Below are 22417 nucleotides of genomic sequence, written 5' to 3'. Positions count from 1 at the left end.
GCCTGATTGGTGGAGTGCTGTAGAGATGGTTGTCCTTCTGGAAGATTCTCCCATCTCCACAGAGGAACTCTGGAGCTCAGTTAGAGTGACCATCGGGTTCTCGTTCACCTCCCAGACCAAGGCCCTTCTCCCCTGATTGCTCAGTTTGGCCGGGTGGTCAGCTCTAGGAAGAGTCTTGGTGTTTCCAAACTTCTTCCATTTAAGAATTATGGAGGCCACCGTGTTCTTGGGGACCTTCAATGCTGCAGAATTGTTTTGATACCCTTCCCCAGATCTGTGCCTCGACACAATCCTTTCTCGGAGCTCTATGGACAATTCCTTCGACCTCATGGCTTGGTTTTTTCTCTGACATGCACTGTCAACAGTGGGAACTTATATAGACAGGTGTGTGCCTTTCCAAATCATGTCCAATCAATTGAATTTACCACAAGTGGATTGTAATCAAGTTGTAGAAACATCTGAAGGATGATCAATGTAGAAAGTATGCACCTGAGTTAAATTTCGAGTATCATAGCAAAGGGTCTGAATACTTATGCAAATAACGTATTTTTGTTTTGTTTTTTTAATACAATTGCAAAAATGTTTTTGGTTTGTCATTATGGGGTACTGTGTGTAGATTGCGGGGGAAATTGTTTCATTTAATCAATTTTAGAATAAGGCTGTAACGTAACAAAATGTGGAAAAAGTCAAGGGATCTGAATACTTTCCGAAGGCAATGGTTGTGAGGATGAAGATGTATTTAAGCTCTAAATAGTCATCGACCCAAAACAGTAAACATGCATTGATAATGACCAATGATAGGTGGCGACGTCAACCATTTATGAGCATGTAGTGCCTTTTGCTTAAAAAAAAACGGAAGGTCGTCTCCCACAATGCTTTGGTTCCGACTTCGAGTGGCAGTTGGTGAGGAGCAATTGCAGAAATTTCCAGTCGACTGCAGTTGAAAGTTCATGACCTTTGATCACATGGTTGTTGTAAAGGTCATGCAGTCCACATGTAGTTGTAAGTCAGACAATTATTGTACCAATGTTCAAGTTGTACCAAGTAGAATTAATCTCTTCCTGGTACGGGACCTCCTATATACAGTACCAGTCAAAGGTTTGGACACACCTACTCATTCAAGAGTTTTTATTTATTTTTACTATTTTCTACATTGTAAAATAATAGTGAAGACATCAAAACTATGAAATAACACATATGGAATCATGTAGTAACCAAAAAAGTGTTAAACAAATCAAAATATATTTGAGATTCATCAAAGTAGCCACCCTTTTCCTTGATGACATCTTTGCACACTCTTCCAACCAACTTCACCTGAAATACTTTTCCATCAGTCTTGAAGGAGTTCCCACATATGCGGAGCACTTGATAGCCAGGGGCACACTCAAACACTTAGACATTCATTTACAAACGAAGTATGTGTGTTTAGGGAGTCCACCAGATCAGAGGCAGTAGGGACGACCAGGGATGTTCTCTTGATAAGTGCGTGAATTGGACCATGTTCCTGTCCTGCTAAGCATTCAAAATGTAACTAATACTTTTGGGTGTCAGGGAAAATGTATGGAGCTAAAAGTATGTTATTTTCTTGAGGAATGTAGTGAAGTAAAAGCTGTCAAAATTATAAATAGTAAAGTAATTTACAGATGCCTATCAGGTTTCAGGTAAGACCCAAATGCAGACTGTGTCGAAGTAACAATGTTTATTACAGCAACAGGGGAAGGCAAACGACAGGTCAAGGCAGGCAGATCGATAATCCAGAGTAGTGGCAAGGGCACAGAATGGCAGGCAGGCTCAGGGTCAGGTCAGGCAGAGCTCGGTAATCCAGAGTAGGGGCAAAGGCACAGGACGGCAGGCAGGCTCAGGGGCAAGCAGAGTGGTCAGGCAGGCGGGCTCAGAGTCAGGACAGGCAAAGGTCAAAACCAGGAGAGCGAGAAAAAGAAAGACTGGGGAAAAGCAGGAGCGGAGGCAAAACGCTGGATGGCTTGACAAACAAGACGAACTGGCAACAGACAAACAGAGAAGACAGGTATTAGTACCCAGGGGATAATGGGGAAGATGGGTGACCCCTGGAGGGGGGTGGAGACAAGCACAAGGACAGGTGAAACAGATCAGGACGTGACAGATACCCCCAAAAACGACTTAAGTAAAAATACTTTAAAGTACTACTTAAGTACTTTACACCACTGTGACAAAGTTACAGATGCACAAATATCATACCCCCAAAACATGCTAACATTTCTTCATTACAATAACAGGGGAGGTTAGCATTTTCTTATTTACAATAAAAGTGACTCCGAAATGACACAATACATTATTTAATACATTAAATAATCTGAAACACATCCAAAACGAACAGCAAATGCATCCAACAAATGTGTAGAGTCACAAGCTTGATGTTGTCATTGAGTGCAATGAATATGGGACCAAATACTTAACTTTTTACTACTTTTGGTCCCCTAAAATGGGGGGACTATGTACAAAAAGTGCTGAAATTTCTAAACGGTTCACCTGATATGGATGAAAATACCCTCAAGTTAAATCTGACAGTTTGCACTTTAATCACATAGTCATTATATGATTTCAGATCCAAAGTGCTGGAGTAGTAGTACAGAGCCAAAACAAAACTGTAATTGTCCCAAAACTTTGAGCTCACAGCCTCCTAACAGTGGTGAATGGAAAGAGAGAGCTGTTACACAAGACATTTGAAAACACCCAAAAGTGTAATGACATTTGAAAACACCAAAACGTGTAATGACATTTGAAAACACCAAAAAGTGTAATGACATTTGAAAACACCAAAAAGTGTAATGACATTTGAAAACACCAAAAAGTGTAATGACATTTGAAAACACCCAAAAGTGTAATGACATTTGAAAACACCAAAAAGTGTAATGACATTTGAAACACCCAAAAGTGTAATTACATTTGAAAACACCAAAAAGTGTAATGACATTTGAAAACACCCAAAAGTGTAATTACATTTGAAAACACCAAAAAGTGTAATTACATTTGAAAACACCAAAAAGTGTAATTACATTTGAAAACACCAAAAAGTGTAATTACATTTGAAAACACCCAAAAGTGTAATGACATTTGAAAACACCCAAAAGTGTAATGACATTTGAAAACACCCAAAAGTGTAATGACATTTGAAAACACCCAAAAGTGTAATGACATTTGAAAACACCCAAAAGTGTAATGACATTTGAAAACACCAAAAAGTGTAAAGACATTTTCTGATTGTCATTAGGCAAGAATTTATGCGTCCACTTCTGGCCGTGCGTATCTCAGTGTCGGCCACTCAAATTTCAGTGTTCTCTTCGAACCACATCGCTGGGATGCCGTTCCCGACCGTGCCACCTTACTTTTGCATCTGCACATAATGCAACACACTTTGAAAGGCAGTGACCAACATTGGTCAACATCTTGACAAAAGTGATCCGCTAGAAAGTACACACACACTCCTCAACCAGTTTCCAGGTCATGAAGAAGACAGAATGGAGAGAGAGGATGGTGGCCCAATCCCAAATCAACCCGTAGACCCTACACCTATTCACTTGTAGAAATCTGAGATGATTTGACGGGTCTATGTAATAGGGTTAAACTTCTACCCAGCCTATCAGAGGGCAAGTAGGAACTATTACCATATTGATTGCACCTGTCACATCCACAAGTGCGTAGGGTCTAGGGCACGGACTATCAACTATACTGAACAAAAATATAAATGAAACATTAAACAATTTCAAAGATTTTTTTGAAAGACGATTCATCTTTATATCTCTGCTATTCGAGCGTGTTCATGCTAAAATTGATCTTTGGCCATTTTGGCCGAAGAGGAAGAGAGAGGCCCAACTCGGCGGAAAATCTGTCTTCCTCCAGCAGGTGGCGGTGTTTGGTTGTTTTGCCCATCAAGTGGAGGAGGTCAAATAGAGCGTGTCGAATTTGTTCAACAAAAACATGAATGGCTTATGTGCTACGTGACGTTTATTTAATCGAATATAAGTTTTGTAATGCTTATTAAGTTGTTACGAGTGTACTGATATAAGTAGGACTCGTGACATCCCGGCAACTTTGAGAGAAAAACATCTATTATATTAGAGTCTAGAGATGGCTATGCATATTCATGACATGAGGCTAGTAGCATCGTATAGCTCTCGATTGAATACGGGCGGTAGAAGTAAACAATCCTATTCGAATATATAAAAACATGTAATTAAAATAAATAAAGAAGGGGGCGGTCATTTAAAGGACTACAGTTCCCATGTGATAAAGTAAAATTGTGCTTTACGTCATGACGGTCACACAACACACCCACCCTCTCAAGGTTGCGGTTTTTGCGGTGACAGCACAGCTGCACACGCCATGTTTAGTGGAAACAAAAGGGGCAAGTTTCACTGCTTGGTTGCCGGTTAAAGAAATGACATCGCTGGCTAGCTAGCTAAGATTGATGAAAAATAAAAAACGAGTATGAGAAGGGAATTTGGGGGGGGGCTGATTGGATTTGTTGGAGGTTGTTACAATGCCCTTGTAAGTATCTCCCTTGGACAGTATGTACTGAGTGTGTTTGGAAAGGGGATTGATTGGGCCTACCGATGCGAGGTTGCCAGTCCATATTTGCTAAAAAAAAAAAGAAGAGCTAGCAGGTTGTGTAGCGGGAAATGGCATTGAAACAAGATGGAGCACATTGTTTTTGAGTATTGGCTAAGCTAACGTTACTTCGGTCTGACATTCTAGTCTAGACATTTTAAGAGGTCTTGAAAAGTTGCAAACGGTATCAAGCTAGTTAGCGTTACTAACTACGAAATGTAGCTAACTACCGTTTGTTATTTTTAGCTAGCACGCCGCAATTCGGAACAGCAGTAAATTTGCTATTTTGTGATCACATGTACATGACTAGTTACCAATCACAATTGACCGCTAACTACGTGTTTTTACTAGTGTCCATGTTGTTGAAGTGTAAATTAATATCCGCAGAAGTAGTTCACTTAGTTAAATAGTCATCGGTGCACGTGACGGAACTTTTGCAATATTGCATGTTGTCTGTAAGATGTAACGTTACTAGTTTTATAATCCTTTTCTCAAACTAAACATGATCATATTTTACTGGTAGACTACTTAAGTTACATAGCTTTTTTTTTGCCGTCTCTGACACGAACCTATACCAGATGCCATCATAATTGCGGAGGACAAATCACGTTTTGGGAGTCTGAGTTCCTACTTTTTTGTGTGTGCATTGTAGTGGGACACAATAAGACATGCAAAACATTCTCTTTCGCCATTACAATGTCAACATGAAACTGTACGATAGGTCACCAAGTTGATGATGATTTCCTTGTTGGTGCTTTACACACAAACGCAGTCGAAAGACATTTGACTATAACGTATGAGGCATGAGAATACACGTACATGTTTTTACCCAGAGACCAACATTTTATACGTATACCTTCTACCACATCCAATTAAACCACAGCAAGCAACGTAGCTATGTAAATCTGCATAGACATAAGCTTTCTTTGCACAACACCAAGAGAAATTCCTAGTAACATTTGTTGCATGGCTATAAAGTCTTCTTATTCCGATCACAACCACATATGTCCTGTTTTCAGTCCGTCTACAAACCAGGTGTTGTTGGGTCGGGAGACACCCAAACACTATGGGATCACTTCTCCTATCAGCCTGGCCCAAGCCAAGGAGGCTGACCTGGTCCTCACACACAGGCTGACTGAGGCCCTGAAACCATACGGGGTGTTTGAAGAGGAGCTGGAACTACAGCGCAGGTAAGATGGTTGTCACTAGTAGGCGAAATTGTCATGTTAGAATGGACACAAGTTTCGTCAAGGCCTACTAGGAGTGGTGGTTGTAGTAGGGTGAGGCCTATTATGAGAAGGAGTGGTGGTGGTAGGATAAGGCCTATTAGGAGAAGTAGTGGTAGGATGCGGCCTATTAGGAGAAGTAGTGGTGGTGGTAGGATGAGTCTTATTAGGAGAAGTGGTGGTGGTGGTAGGATGAGGCCTATTAGGAGAAGTAGTGGTAGGATGATGCCTATTAGGAGTGGTGGTGGTAGGATGCGGCCTATTAGGAGGAGTGGTGGTGGTAGGATGCGGCCTATTAGGAGGAGTGGTGGTGGTAGGATGAGGCCTATTAGGAGAAGGAGTGGTAGGATGACGCCTATTAGGAGTCATATTGGTGGTAGGATGAGGCCTATTAGGAGAAGTAGTGGTAGGATGAAGCCTATTAGGAGTAGTGGTGGTGGTAGGATGCGGCCTATTAGGGGTGGTGGTAGGATGCGGCCTATTAGGAGAAGGAGTGGTAGGATGAAGCCTATTAGGAGAAGGAGTGGTAGGATGAAGCCTATTAGGAGTAGTGGTGGTGGTAGGATGTGGCCTATTAGGGGTAGTGGTGGTGGTAGGATGAAGCCTATTAGGAGTAGTGGTGGTGGTAGGATGCAGCCTATTAGGAGAAGGAGTGGTAGGATGAAGCCTATTAGGAGTGGTGGTGGTGGTAGGATGCAGCCTATTAGAAGTAGTGGTAGGATGCGGCCTATTAGGTGAAGTAGTGGTAGAATGTGGTCTATTAGGAGAAGTAGTGGTAGGATGACGCCTATTAGGAGTGGTAGGATGAGGCCTATTAGGAGTAGTGGTGGTGGTAGGATGAGGCCTATTAGAAGTAGTGGTGGTGGTAGGATGAGGCCTATTAGGAGTAGTAGTGGTAGGATGCAGCCTATTAGGAGTAGTAGTGGTAGGATGCAGCCTATTAGGAGAAGTTGTGGTAGGATTACGCCTATTAGGAGAAGTTGTGGTAGGATTACGCCTATTAGGAGAAGTTGTGGTAGGATTACGCCTATTAGGAGTAGTGGTGGTGGTAGGATGACGCCTATTAGGAGGAGTGGTAGGATGACGCCTATTAGGAAGAGTGGTAGGATGACGCCTATTAGGAGGAGTGGTAGGATGAAGCCTATTAGGAGTAGTGGTGGTGGTAGGATGCAGCCTATTAGGAGAAGTAGTGGTAGGATGAAGCCTATTAGGAGTAGTAGTGGTAGGATGTGGCCTATTAGGAGAAGTTGTGGTGGGATGAGGCCTATTAGGAGTTGTGGTGGGATGCGGCCTATTAGGAGAAGGAGTGGTGGGATGACGCCTATTAGGAGTCGTGGTGGTGGTGGGATGAGGCCTATTAGGAGTCGTGGTGGTGGTAGGATGAGACCTATTAGGAGAAGTAGTGGTAGGATGAGGCCTGTTAGGAGAAGTAGTGGTAGGATGAGGCCTGTTAGGAGTAGTGGTGGTGGTAGGATGCAGCCTATTAGAAGTAGTGGTAGGATGCGGCCTATTAGGAGAAGTAGTGGTAGGATGAGGCCTATTAGGAGTTGTGGTGGTGGTGGTGGGATAAGGCCTATTAGGAGTAGTGGTAGGATGACGTCTATTAGGAGAAGTAGTGGTGGTGGTAGACTGAGGCCTATTAGGGGGGGAGGGGGGGGTGTTGGTAGGTGAGGAGAATAATAACTTGATCCAATATCTTACCAGTACATCAGCCAATTATTCTTGGCTGATGGGGCGACAGGTAGCCTAGTGGTTTAGAGTGTTGGACTAGTAGCCGAAAGGTTGCAAGATCGAATCCCTGAGCTGACAAGGTAAAAATAGGTCGTTCTGCCCCTGAACAAGGCAGTTAACCCACTTTTCCTAGGCCGTCATTGAAAATTAGAATTTGTTCTTAACTGACTTGCCTAGTTAAATAAATGTAAAATAAGAAAGTTCTTAGGTTGGTGTTTCGGTCAGTACTAGGTAGACTGTATTTGTGGTTATAAAGTGCCATACTTGTTTAGTTATGAATTATTATTTTTTTATGTCAAAATATCAAAGACTTCCTCTAAATCATGCCTTGTTTTCTATAGAATACATGTGTTGGGAAAACTGAACACCCTGGTGAAGGAATGGATCCGTGACGTCAGTGAGACAAAGGTATGCTTATACTTCCTCCTCCTGGCGGTTTCTCTCTGCTACAGCAGGAGTCTGGGGATCAATGGCCGTGTCCCAAATGTGCCCTTTTTAGTGCACTACTTTTGACCAGGGTTTTGCACTATGAATGGAATAGGGTGCCATTTGGGACATGGATGATATGACAACAACAAGGGAGTGTTGCCTACCATGATGCAACAGGTTATAATGATTTGAATGTACTGTTTTATTTATTTTTTGTCCTCCTAGAATCTGCCTGCCTCAGTGATTGAAACGGTTGGAGGGAAGATCTTCACATTTGGGTCCTACAGGTTAGGAGTCCACACTAAAGGTAATTATGTCATCTTTACGAGGGATACAGGTTATTGAGTTGTGGTTAACACGTTTGGGATCCTACAGGTCAGGAGTTCACACTGTACGTAGGCTGAACTATTGTACGGTCAGCCTTTCCATTTTAATGTTGTCCTCTAATCTTAGGAGGACTTGTCCAATAGCAACAATTGTTTTTGGTTTCAAAACATTTTCTCCTGTTTGGTTTTTAAAGTTCCTTTGAGATTCTCTTTGAAAAGCACTATATAATATGCTATCAGGTAAAAATGTTCACAAAACTCCTTATCACAATTAATTTAAATAAATTGTTATGTCTTGTCCCTGTCCCTGTGTAGGTGCTGACATTGATGCCCTGTGTGTGGCTCCTCGGCATGTGGAGAGAACGGACTTCTTCTCCTCGTTCCTGGACAAGCTGAAGGAGCAGGAGGAGGTCAAAGATTTGAGGGTGGGTATCTGGACTATCTCAATTACATTGCCTTCATTCCTTGCGTCTTCTTTCCTCTTCTCAAACCCCATTTTTACCTCGACTAACCTCTACCCCCGCACATTGACTCGGTACCGGTATCACCGCACATTGACTCGGTACCGGTATCCCCGCACATTGACTCGGTACCGGTATCCCCGCACATTGACTCGGTACCGGTACCCCCGCACATTGACTCGGTACCGGTACCACCTGTATATAGCCTCGTTGATTTATTGTTACTCTTTATTTTTTATTTTAGTAAATATTTTCTTAACTCTATTTCTTGAACTGCATTGTTGGTTAAGGGCTTGTAAGTAAGCATTTCACGGTATGGTCTACATCGGTTGTATTCGGCGCATGTGACAAATACCATTTGATGAGAAGGTAAGAGACCCCGCCCCTCTGACCTTCTTATCCAATGGGTTTTGAGAAGGAGGCGAGAAGAGGACGCAAGGAATTAAGGCAATGTAATTGTGATTGTGGTGTTGGTAGACTAGGAGGGGAAGATGTGTGCAACAAGGGGCAAACTGTTCATCAACTCTTCTTTTTTCCCCAGGCTGTTGAGGAGGCATTTGTCCCCGTGATAAAGCTGTCTTTCGACAGCATTGAGGTATGACATTTGAAAGTATTTATTGTTTATGATTTAATTTATAGGCCTAAATGTGAAGTTGGTTCAGTTCATCCAATATGAGTTGAGATTTGCAGCTTTTTAAAAAATGAGTTTTGTGTATTTCTAGATTGATATCCTGTTTGCCCGGTTAGCGTTGCAAACCATCCCAGAGAATCTGGACCTCCGAGATGACGGGTTGCTGAAGAACCTTGACATCCGCTGCATAAGGAGTCTTAATGGTAACACAGCTCTTTATATCTCCTGAGCTCTGGTCCTGATGTGGTTCAGTTGGTAAAAGGGTGCCGGTGTTGTGGGTTATCACTGGGGTCACATGGTAAAATGTATGTCGCTTTGGATAAAATCATCTGCTGCATGGTTTTTTCACTGATGTTGATATCGTATCCATGTTAAAAACACAAGGTCTAACAATTGGTTGTTGGCTCACCTCTGACCCTACCTACACTTAGTTGAAAGGAGCAGGAGGAGTGTTGTGTTGTAGATATCAAGTCATCTGCATTGTCCTTGTTGTCCCCCTGTCTGTCTCTATTGTGAGTGATAATGACTTGGAAGTTTTTTCATTTCAGGTTGTAGAGTTACAGATGAAATCCTCCATCTTGTGCCCAACATTGAGAACTTCAGACTGACACTGAGGACCATCAAGCTGTGGGCTAAACGTGAGTTGGATCTGTGTGGTGTAGTGTCAAGCATAGGAGTACAATTATTTGCCTTGGTGGAAACGACTGTTGTGTCGGCAGCTCCTGTAAGCGTGTGTCTGTACTTGTGTGTTTTGAGTCGGTCCCTGTACTATATCAGTTTGTACGTCTTGTTGTGTAACACCAGGCAGGTGGGATTATCTCATTCTCACCTTGTCCTCTTCACACAAACAATCAACTAATGGCATGTCAACACGCTGGGCCCAAACTGACAGCCTTCAGGTCCTATTCCGTTAACAGCATTATCCTCTAAAATAAACTGAGTCATGGCATTTTTACACAGGACAGACCACGCCCCTCTTGGCCATGGTGAATTTGTTTGGCTTGCATACGCTGCCTGGCAACCAACTGTCCAATCATGTTTTGTCTTGTGGGAACAACTGCCGCGGAGTCACTCACTGGCTTGTATGATAGGCCAGGTGCATAACTAAATCCAATTCAGTTACATCCCCAACCCTTTGGTGAGCATTATAAACTAGATAAATGTAAACTATATGGAATAAGCATTTCCAAGTTTATTGGGAGGCAAGGCAGAACCATAAAGGAACTAGGAACACTGGTGCCTTGTGGTCATTGACATAATGCCCTTATTAGGTCTGTTTGTCTCACCTGTACCAAATGGCTCAATTACCATCACGTGTGAATCTACTGGTATACTTTACCAGAAAATGTATCTACGACTCACTCGCCTCTATCCTGCCGACTGGCACGTAGGGCAACAACTACATAACTAAATCTACGCCATCTACAGTGATGGACATGTCCTCCCCCAGGTCATAACATTACAGTGCTGGACACGTCCTCCCCCAGGTCATAACATTACAGTGCTGGACACGTCCTCCCCCAGGTCATAACATTACAGTGCTGGACACGTCCTCCCCCAGGTCATAACATTACAGTGCTGGACACGTCCTCCCCCAGGTCATAACATTACAGTGCTGGACACGTCCTCCCCCAGGTCATAACATTACAGTGCTGGACACGTCCTCCCCCAGGTCATAACATTACAGTGCTGGACACGTCCTCCCCCAGGTCATAACATTACAGTGCTGGACACGTCCTCCCCCAGGTCATAACATTACAGTGCTGGACACGTCCTCCCCCAGGTCATAACATTACAGTGCTGGACACGTCCTCCCCCAGGTTATAACATTACAGTGCTGGACACGTCCTCCCCCAGGTTATAACATTACAGTGCTGGACACGTCCTCCCCCAGGTCATAACATTACAGTGCTGGACACGTCCTCCCCCAGGTCATAACATCTACAGTGATGGACATGTCCTCCCCCAGGTCATAACATCTACAGTGATGGACACGTCCTCCCCCAGGTCATAACATTACAGTGCTATACATGTCCTCCCCCAGGTCATAACATTACAGTGCTGGACACGTCCTCCCCCAGGTCATAACATTACAGTGCTGGACACGTCCTCCCCCAGGTCATAACATTACAGTGATGGACACGTCCTCCCCCAGGTCATAACATTACAGTGCTATACATGTCCTCCCCCAGGTCATAACATTACAGTGATGGACACGTCCTCCCCCAGGTCATAACATCTACAGTGATGGACACGTCCTCCCCCAGGTCATAACATTACAGTGCTGGACACGTCCTCCCCCAGGTCATAACATCTATAGTGATGGACATGTCCTCCCCCAGGTCATAACATTACAGTGCTATACACGTCCTCCCCCAGGTCATAACATCTATAGTGATGGACACGTCCTCCCCCCAGGTCATAACATTACAGTGCTGGACACGTCCTCCCCCAGGTCATAACATTACAGTGCTATACATGTCCTCCCCCAGGTCATAACATTACAGTGCTGGACACGTCCTCCCCCCAGGTCATAACATTACAGTGCTGGACACGTCCTCCCCCCAGGTCATAACATTACAGTGATGGACACGTCCTCCCCCAGGTCATAACATTACAGTGCTGGACACGTCCTCCCCCCAGGTCATAACATTACAGTGATGGACACGTCCTCCCCCAGGTCATAACATTACAGTGCTGGACACGTCCTCCCCCAGGTCATAACATCTACAGTGCTGGACACGTCCTCCCCCAGGTCATAACATCTACAGTGCTGGACACGTCCTCCCCCAGGTCATAACATCTACAGTGCTGGACACGTCCTCCCCCAGGTCATAACATCTACAGTGCTGGACACGTCCTCCCCCAGGTCATAACATTACAGTGCTGGACACGTCCTCCCCCAGGTCATAACATTACAGTGCTGGACACGTCTTCCCCCAGGTCATAACATCTACAGTGCTGGACACGTCTTCCCCCAGGTCATAACATCTACAGTGCTGGACACGTCCTCCCCCAGGTCATAACATCTACAGTGCTGGACACGTCCTCCCCCAGGTCATAACATTACAGTGCTGGACACGTCCTCCCCCAGGTCATAACATCTACAGTGCTATACATGTCCTCCCCCAGGTCATAACATCTACAGTAACATCCTGGGCTTCCTGGGTGGTGTATCCTGGGCCATGCTGGTAGCCAGGACCTGCCAGCTCTACCCCAACGCTGTGGCCTCCACCCTTGTACACAAGTTCTTCCTCGTCTTCTCCAAATGGTAAGCAGTCGCTCTCCATTGGGATGTACTCTGTGCCCTGATTCTCATGGTCGTTTAATAGTTCTGTCTTTTTCTTGAAGGAGATTTCTTTGTTTCTCTTTAGTCTGAAGTGTTTCTGAACCGTGTTTCCATTAGAACACCCTTTCTACGTTGTCCTCACATTTTCTCCCTCCTTGGTGCTTGTGGCAGCTCTACTACTGCTGTTTTCCGTAGGAACATAGTGAAACAAGATGGTGTGTGTTTAAACGGGTGACTGACTTGTATAGTGGGGTTGCCTGACCTACTGGTATTACCTGGTCTGTATCATCACACTAAACTTGAGTTGTGTTATGCAGGGAATGGCCCAACCCTGTTCTCCTGAAGCAGCCAGAGGACTGCAACCTGAACCTGCCAGTCTGGGACCCCAGGGTAATGTTGAACCTGCCAGTCTGGGACCCCCGGGTATTGTTGAACCTGCCAGTCTGGGACCCCCGGGTAATGTTGAACCTGTCAGTCTGGGACCCCCGGGTAATGTTGAACCTGCCAGTCTGGGGCCCCGGGGTAATGTTGAACCTGCCAGTCTGGGACCCGGGGGTAATGTTGAACCTGCCAGTCTGGGACCCCGGGGTAATGTTGAACCTGTCAGTCTGGGACCCCCGGGTAATGTTGAACCTGTCAGTCTGGGACCCCCGGGTAATGTTGAACCTGTCAGTCTGGGACCCCCGGGTAATGTTGAACCTGCCAGTCTGGGACCCCGGGGGTAATGTTGAACCTGCCAGTCTGGGACCCCGGGGGTAATGTTGAACCTGCCAGTCTGGGATCCCGGGGGTAATGTTGGACCTGCCAATCTGGGACCCCGGGGGTAATGTTGAACCTGCCAGTCTGGGACCCCGGGGGTAATGTTGAACCTGCCAGTCTGGGACCCCGGGGGTAATGTTGAACCTGCCAGCCTGGGACCCCGGGGGTAATGTTGAACCTGCCAGTCTGGGACCCCGTGGATAATGTTGAACCTGCCAGTCTGGGACCCCGTGGGTAATGTTGAACCTGCCAGTCTGGGACCCCGGGGGTAATGTTGAACCTGCCAGTCTGGGACCCCGGGGTAATGTTGATACTAGTCCGGTCCTGAGCAACACTGATACGTCAAGGACTGTCATGAACTTAACTATCTCAAGCATTTTACCTGCAGAGCTGCCAAGTTAAGGAAAATACAATAAAAACAGGTGATTAATAAACCCTGTTCCTCCAGGACATATCCCATGGTGTTAACCATTTAAAGTCTATGGCCAGGGGTTTTCCCCTGTAACATCAGTCAGTCCCACTTCTTTCATCTGTTCCAATACAAACACATTTGATTCACCTGCATTAGATGCTTCATAACACTATTATCAAGATGGAACTCTGAGAATGTGTGTAAATATCGTACCATGTGACCCCCTTATGCATGTAGTGGAGGGTTTTGATTGGCTCTGAGTGTCCTAACTGCTGTTCCAGGTGACCCCCAGTGACCGGTATCACCTGATGCCCATCATCACACCAGCCTACCCCCAGCAGAACTCCACCTACAACGTCTCTGCCTCTACACGTGCCGTCATGGTGGACGAGTTCAAACAGGGTGCGTAAAGCCGTCTGAAATTCTAACTTTATACACAAACTTTTGCATCCACTCTTAGGTGCAGTCTCTCTGAATCCAGATGCTCTTAGTACAATACCCTTCAGGCCAGAGTCCTAATTTTAAGAGACTTGAGCAAGAAACATACTCCAACATTCACATAAATGATCCATTGATGTCAAAAAGGGAAGTTACATCAAATGTAAATTGTTTATGCCTATGTCAAGTAAATTCAGCCTCGTCGGGTGACTTTTCTCAAGCGGTTCCTAACGTCTGTCTTCATTGTAGCCTTGTAGATACGTTGTAGCCTTGTAGATACGTTGTCTCAGCTGTAGTTTTTCCTTTTGGTTCTCGTTTTGGTAAACACATTTTCCTTCCTGTTACAGGTCTGTCCATCACAGATGAAATTTTGCAGAGTAAAGCAGAGTGGTCCAAACTATTTGAAGCACCAAACTTCTTTCAGAAATACAAGTATGTATTAAGCAGCTTATCCCGTGGGACACGCATGGTGAGACAAACCAACTATTTCAATAAAGATTTTGATTTTCAAAATACACCAACCAACTCACTCGCACCTTTTTCAGTAAATGTGACGTTCTCTTGTTCCTCTCTGTATATGTAATCCACTCATTCAGTTTGATTTATTTGTGTTATTAAATAAACACTTCAGGCTTAGACAAGACTCAAAATATGGTTTCTTCTGCCCTAAGCACCCTCTCTGATTCTCCAAACGATGATCGTAAAAACAAATACAATGTTAATGTTATGCAGAGCCTGAAGCCCAGTATAATCACTGCTATTACCTATAGACCATGCTTCTCTAATGTAAGCACAACTCTATTTGTTGTTTGTATATTTTAATATCTTACTAAAGGTAGGTACTTCAGCTGTAAGGTTTTCTTATTATACTGTACATCTACTTCCCAAATAAAATGCTTTAGTTAAACATTTGCACTATGTATTTCTTGTTAGTCTTCATTTTGTAGATATGTTTTGAAAAATTTTCTTATCAAGTTTTGATCGTGACAAATCCGTAAATTGTAGCACAACATTAGCAGGAAGCCATGTGAAGAATACAATATTTAAGTAATTGGATCTTTGTTTCGTTCTATACATGTGGGTACCACATCCCTTTTCACTTATCAGTTCTGCTCAATCTTGAGAAATGTACTTGAATGTTGAAATCTGAAGTGGGGAAAAAGTAAAGGTGAAAAGTTAATTTTGTTTATCAGTGATATGCATGAGCATGATTCTAGCCTTGGACAGTGGCAACAATTATGTTACTGAAGAGGCCTTGTCCTTGGAAGAGGAGACATTCCTCCTTTTGCAGCTCCAATCAACATGTAGACCTATTTAGAGAATGCAGATTTTTATTTTGTTGCTGCCCAGTCCCCTGTTCTAGATTAACTTGTGTTCCAATCTCCTTTCATTTACCAAAATCTTCTATTCCTGAGGCTCTATTGGAAATCAAATCCCCTCGAGTCATTTGGGAAATCAGTTTGATCCAGCAACCCTTTCTTTGACAGAGAAGTATCAGAACATGTTGATGTATTATTGCCTTAAAACACACCCTGGCTTAAGCACCTCTTCTCACCCTCTGGGTTGCTGACAGAGGAAAGGAGAAAATGCACCAGCACATTCTGGACAGTCATTTGACAGCACTGGAGAGCCTGAAAAAATGGATTTGATTTAAATAAATCCAGCCTGTGGATTGGACTGCAGAGTTAGAGGAGACGTATGTTCTTATGCTTTGATTGTTATCCAGGTTAGACTTTTTCCACATCAGGCTTGATGAACATATTTCATAATCAGACCATCCTGCTGGTCTGGCTGGCACCCTGCTGATTACTGCACCGGATTCTCTGTACTGTCGTTGTTTGAATAAATCAATCATTTGTCCTGGGCTCAGACCTTTTATTTTCAACGTGGCCTGAAAATGAAATATCTATCCTTTCCATTCATCTGCTTGGCAATGTAATCCTATTTTATAATATTCTAACCTCATGGGGAATGATCAGAACAAGGTCCTGTGATTGGACTAACAGTGAGGTAGTGTGGTTTTCAACAGGTGCAAGGCAAAGCATACAGTAGGAAATAACTATGCTTGGTGCTACTGTGACAACTGTATGGAGATTGTACATGTAGGCAGACAAGAAATGTAAGTGAATACTTTTGTACAGTTAGTGTAATCATAGTGACTTTCACTATACTTGAATATTGTGGAAGATATATTTTACAATAAATTAAGTTCATTCTCAGTTGACGTGAAGAGGCTTTGGTGAATTAATTATCTTGGTAGTGCGATTGGTTTTCTCTGGCTAGTTGGATTTGCTATGGAGCGTTTGTAGCTGTTCCTGTGACATGTTTGTGTTCAGTTTAGGACAATGTAGTTTTTTGCGTTTTAAACACCGACGTTGGTAATTATTTGTAGTTTTTAGCTGTTTTAGTTTGACAGAAGTGTGTTTTTATAAAACACATTTCTATGACCTGCTGTAGGGTGGTGGCGAGGACTGGGTGATCTGGTACGGGCCTCTCTGTGCCTGGGTTCTCCTAGCCTGGGGTTCTCCTAGCCTGGGGCTCTCCTAGCCTGGGTTCGTTGCCTGGCTGCTGTCTTTAGGGTGTAATGGTAATGTTCTGTCTCTTATGTTCCAAGGCATTATATTGTGTTGCTAGCGAGCGCCCCCACCGAGAAGCAGCACCTGGAGTGGTGAGTACTGGCGGTAGGGGGGGGGGGGGCTGGGAAAAACCTTTGGATGAAATTAAATGACTGACTGAATGAGGGTGGAGACATGGTGTATTACATTTGAATCAATTTCAATGTTACTCTTTAAAGCCTTTATTGGCCTACTGTTAGGGAATACATTAGGAAAAGTGCTGTTTTACTCTGTCCTGGCAGGGTGGGTCTGGTTGAGTCTAAGATCAGGATCTTAGTAGGAAACCTGGAGAAGAATGAGTTCATAACGCTGGCCCATGTCAACCCCCAGTCCTTCCCCGGACCCAAGGAAAGCAGGGACAAGTGAGTATATTATGCAAGGTTGTAGTAAGCTCTTAGTGGACTATTTCTCACCTGTCTTGTCTTTTCCCAGAGAGGAGGTCAGCACCATGTGGGTGATAGGGGTTATCTTTAAGAAGATGGAGGCATCAGAGAACCTCAACGTTGACCTGACCATTGACATCCAGTCCTTTACTGACACGGGTATAAAATCACCTTACTCAATTCAACTCAGGATGTAGAATTTGAAAAAGATATTTGTCATGTTTTCTGCATTTGTATCGAGTTCTATTATTTGACACAAACTAGCATGCTAATGTTATATTACAAATATAATATTTTCTAAATGCTTCCTGCAGTGTACCGGCAGGCGATGAACAGCAAGATGTTTGAGGCGGACATGAAGATCCAGGCCATGCATGTGAAGAGGAGACAACTTCACCAGCTACTGCCCAGCCTGGTCATGCCCAAACGCAGGAAGGTACCACAGCCTTCCTCCTGTAGCTACATGTCATTTCATTATTTCTTCTGCTCCTTGTTAACGTTTGGATGTGCATCTGCAGCATCAATAGAGGTGTAACACTCCTTTTTATAGTGTGTTTTTATATTCTGCTTTTCACACAGTCTCTTAGCTGACTGCTTGCGGTATTGAGTTGTAACCAGTGTCATTTTGTTCTGTCCTCCAGCACTCGACAGAGGGGCTTCGTCAGATGAATGACAGTAGTCTGGACCTATCGTTGGACAGCGACAACAGTATGTCGGTGCCGTCCCCCACGGCCGTACCAGCCACTGTGCCCACGTCAACCCCAGTGAAGTGTGGCCCACTAGGTCCCCCTCCAAGTCCCATCGCGGCTGCAGCCAGCCAGCCTGAGGCCCCGGCTGTGAAGAGACCTGGCTCCCCTACGCAGGAAGACAGGAAGAGGTTCAAATCAGATGCTGAGGTATTCAATCTTTATTGTCCCACTAAAGAAATTCAATTTTCATTGTGTAGCCAGGAGTTTACAGATAATACTGTAAAATGTATATTCCCTATATGTTATGTTCCAACTGTTTACTGTCATTTTGGGACGCCTCTCTTCTGTCTACAGAGTTGTCTCTTATTTCTGGCATAATAGTGGGCAGTGTTGGAATAAAAAAAGGAGAAAAAACGAAAGTAACACTATATATTATCTTGCGTTACTTTCATTAAAGAAATCTGTTTGTTTGACTGTCGGGAGGAGCAAGGACGAGCTACCAAAGATAGTCTACTTACTATGCGGCAGGTAGCCTAGTGGTTAGAGCGTTGGGCCAGTAACCGAAAGGTTGCTAGATCAAATCCCTGAGCTGACAAGGTAAAAATATGTCATTCTGCCCTGAACAAGACAGTTAACCCACTGTTCCCCGGTAGGCCGTCATTGTAAATAAGAATTTGTTCGTAACTGACTTGCCTGGTAAAGGTTAAATAAAAAAAATACTAACTTCGGTTTGAGCACTAGTTCCCCCTCCTTGATGGCACTGCTTTCCTGTGCTGCTGAATTAGCCATGTACACTGCAAGACTAACATATGTACAGACCCCCCCCCCCACCAAAAAAAATGTTAATTCAAGTTCTGGTTATAGACCGCACCTACACGGACCCATAGAGATGTATAGAGGACACACTTCCCACTAGACGGGATAGCCCTCTGTGGGCTTTGCGATCAGAGAAGCGATCAATGGCAAAGATCAGAGGTGCACCCTCTATACATTTCTATTGGACAGCAGCTGTCATGGCGTTTCCCCGAACAGTTTTTCTACGCTCGCATGAGAACTAAATGAGGAAATGAGATATGATTGTGAAGTAACCACGCAAGTAACTAATAAAGTTACCCAATTTAAAAAGTAAACCGTTACTGAACTCCGTTACTCATATAAAGTCATCGGAATACGTAACGCGTTACCCTCCAACACCGAGTCCATTTATTGATCTACTAAATAGACTGATAAACTTCTCTTCCTTTGTAGGATTCAGCCATTGAGAAGAAGCCTTCAGGAGACCCAGTCCCCACAAGCCTGACCCCCTCTACTCCGCCCACCATGGGCCCCCCAGCGGCCCCCCACAACTCTCGCCAGGAGATGCTGGAGGAGGAGGACCCCTCCCCAGTACCAGAGACTAGGACAACAGAGGATGGTGCAGCTGCTGGAGAGGAGTGCACTACTGTGGAGACACAGGTACGTAGCAAGCTTATCCATAGTGTCATAGCATCATGTATAAATATATTCATTGTTGTAGTCTTTTCAGAATATGTTTGACTACATCTTGATGATATTATAAGAAAGATATATTGTTAATTAGTGCTAGATTTAGAAGAGTCAGGTGAACATGGTTAGATAGTTGTGATCAACTGTTCTGTGGGTCTTGCTGTTCCCAGGTCAATGAGGACAGGATGTCTGAGGAGATGCCTGCTTCTGAAGGGGAAGGCAAGATGGAGGCAGATATTAAGGTATAAATGCTCTCTATTTTTCTGTCTGCCTCTGTCTATCTTCTCTCTCTCTCTGCCTCTCACTTTCATAATTCCTGTCTGAGAAGTGTACAGATCATTTTCTATGTGGTCTATATTTCCTCTTTGGTCTGTTTGTTGTTAGTTTTGCAGCCAAACTACAACTTAATGATCTTACTCTTCCCTCAGCGAATGGTCAGTGCGGACCTGTCTGATGTGCCCCTCCTGCCAGCCAACCCAATTCCAGTGGTCAAGAACTCTATAAAGCTTCGCCTCAGCAGGTAGGAGAGAGGACAGACAGATGCATCTACTCGCCTCCCCGGCCCCCATACCCTGAACTCTACTGTGGATGTCCTAAGGCATTCTCAGTCCTCTGCGGAATGCCCACAGTGCTGCAGATAAAGACAGACAGACAACACAGGCGACTAGACAGACGTCACTCTTTTCAACCAGGGACATTGTCAGTTGACATGTAGGACGTAGCTGCCTCCACAAGAGGGCGATGTTGCTCTTCTGCTGAATTCTCCTAGGTGGCTTCCAACCTATACCTTACTGGTTAAAGGGTAGAAGTTGTCCCATAGACACAGATCTAGGATCAGCACACCTTCCCCTGAGTCTTAGTAAAACACAAAACGGACCCTAGATCACCATGTCGGCATCTTCATCCTCCTCCTTCCAGAGCTGCTGGTTACCAGGAATAAACAACGTGACAGAGAGGTCATCTTTCCTGTGCATGCAGACGTGTGTTCTGTGCGTGTACGTGGATGCTCATTGGTTCTCTCTCTTCTTCGCTCCTCTTTGTGTTGTCCAGAGAACAGACGATGACGGAACAAGTTCTGACTAATGATATTGGGATTTCTTTGTCCCAGTGGTTTACTGTGTGTGTGTGTGTGAGAGTGAAGCACCTTGGTATGATGTCAAAACGTACTTTGAGTAATAAAGAAGAGCAGAACGGATAATGAAGATTGGGTCAGTGGTGTTAGATGTCTTCCTGTTACCGTTGTGATATAAACTGTAGTGTATAACAGATGACAGGTTGCGTCAAAGGTAGTACACTATAAAGGGAATAGGGTCCCATTTGGGAAGCCCAAGCTGATCACTGTCGGTCAGTCAACTGTTGGGATGTGAGGTGGCCTTTGGGGTTGTATGGAGATGTTTGGAATGCATCTAAAAGACATGGACAGTCAGACACATGCAGCTAACGCTTGCTAAAGGAACTAGCTCAGGTTTGAGAACATACACAATAACTTTGACCAAAAAAAGCTCACCACTTCTGTGGGAACAGAATAGCTTAGTCTCTTCAGGATATTTTCCTGTTTTATTAGTCGTATGTACAGGATACACATGGAAAACATCGTCTGACAAAATGCTAACTGGTTCCTCCTGGACAATGCAACAACAATAATAACTAATACAAGATAAGAATAGGAACATGAAGTAGATGGCTCAGTAGATAGGAACAATTTTTTTTTTTTTTTTAAATCATAAGTATAATAACAGGAAGTCACAATTTATAGTACAATATTTGGACAGGGTAGGATAGTCAATAGCGATACAGGTTAAGAGTTGAGTTCTACAGGAAGGTTCCGATTATATCAGAGGAGTGCTATGGATGGCATATTGAGTGGAGAAGTGGTCTGGTGTCTGAGTAGACCATTTAGTTATATATGCATAGAATTAGAATGAATAGAACGGGCGTACTACCTCTGACCATTCTATTCATTCTGATTCTATGTTTACATGCATTGTACAGTAACTGTTAGTGTCATGTACCAAAAACATTAAAAGTATGAAAAACAATGCTTTTTCTTTTGCGTGGCACATATAAGACTTGAGCTTTCGCATTGATGGATTATTTGAATGTTGCATAAAGTGGTTGCGATTTGAATAGAAATATAATTACTCAACCATCACACAGAAGGTTAAGAGCACCAATGTTCTTTGTTGGCTATTAATTTCTGATTTACTAGGTCATAACGTAATTGGAATTTGCAAGAATAGTCGACGGGTTGAAAAGTTGATAGTATTGTTAGAGGACGACGCAACAGTTATTTTTGATTCACTGTTTTTTTTTGAAAAGTTTTAAAACAATGTACGGAATTTTCACTTTCTCAATATTTTGTTGATGTATTAACAAAATGTAGCTTTTGTCTCGATTTTTTTTGTGCTAATTGTGTGGGACTCGTATGTTAGCGATGAATCTGAATTTAGACCACTGTCAACCTATGGTGCGTTAATCTACATGAAAAGATACTTTTCTTCAATGACGAAACATTATTTCTCGTTCTTACAAAGCTCTTTTTCAGTTCAAAGTTTTTTCTTAGGTGTATTTGTAAGGATGAGGTATTGTACTTTTTTCCCCTCAAAAATAAAGCTCTACGTTGTTGCAAAGATGCGTTGGTCTTGTGTTCTTGTTCAAAGTACCCCCCCACCATGAACAAAAATAGTGAGCTCTTACACCACAGCGAACTCTTACCCACCGCTGCGGTTTCCCAACACCAAGAGTCATCGTTTTTCTTTCATTTGTGCTGTTGGATCCTCAGTGTGCTGTAGGAGCCTCATGGTGCTGTAGGAACCTCATGGTGCTGTAGGGGCCTCATGGTGCTGTAGGGGCCTCATGGTGCTGTAGGAGTCTCATGGTGCTGTAGGGGACTCATGGTGCTGTAGGGGTCTCATGGTGCTGTAGGGGCCTCATGGTGCTGTAGGAGCCTCATGGT

At 43.8% G+C, this 22417-nt stretch overlaps 1 protein-coding gene across 1 annotated transcript; it reads left to right on the top strand.

The window, feature by feature from the left end:
* The first annotated feature begins 4323 nt into the window (after positions 1-4323).
* On the top strand, positions 4324-22091 carry LOC129817760 (poly(A) polymerase type 3-like). Its single transcript, XM_055873302.1, has 20 exons — positions 4324-4527; positions 5607-5777; positions 7886-7952; positions 8199-8280; positions 8615-8724; positions 9302-9355; positions 9483-9594; positions 9940-10029; positions 12524-12662; positions 12998-13070; positions 14133-14253; positions 14637-14721; positions 16904-16957; positions 17147-17266; positions 17337-17446; positions 17602-17723; positions 17929-18183; positions 19225-19431; positions 19632-19703; positions 19890-22091. The coding sequence occupies exons 1-20, from the start codon at positions 4520-4522 to the stop codon at positions 19983-19985; spliced, it is 2148 nt and encodes a 715-aa protein (XP_055729277.1). The 5' UTR covers positions 4324-4519; the 3' UTR covers positions 19986-22091.
* Positions 22092-22417: the final 326 nt, after the last annotated feature.

Source organism: Salvelinus fontinalis, chromosome 20 (genome assembly GCF_029448725.1).
Source record: "Salvelinus fontinalis isolate EN_2023a chromosome 20, ASM2944872v1, whole genome shotgun sequence".
Taxonomy (NCBI): Eukaryota; Metazoa; Chordata; class Actinopteri; order Salmoniformes; family Salmonidae; genus Salvelinus; species Salvelinus fontinalis.
Note: the sequence above shows the minus strand (reverse complement) of the source record. Positions and strands in the feature narration are given on the sequence as shown.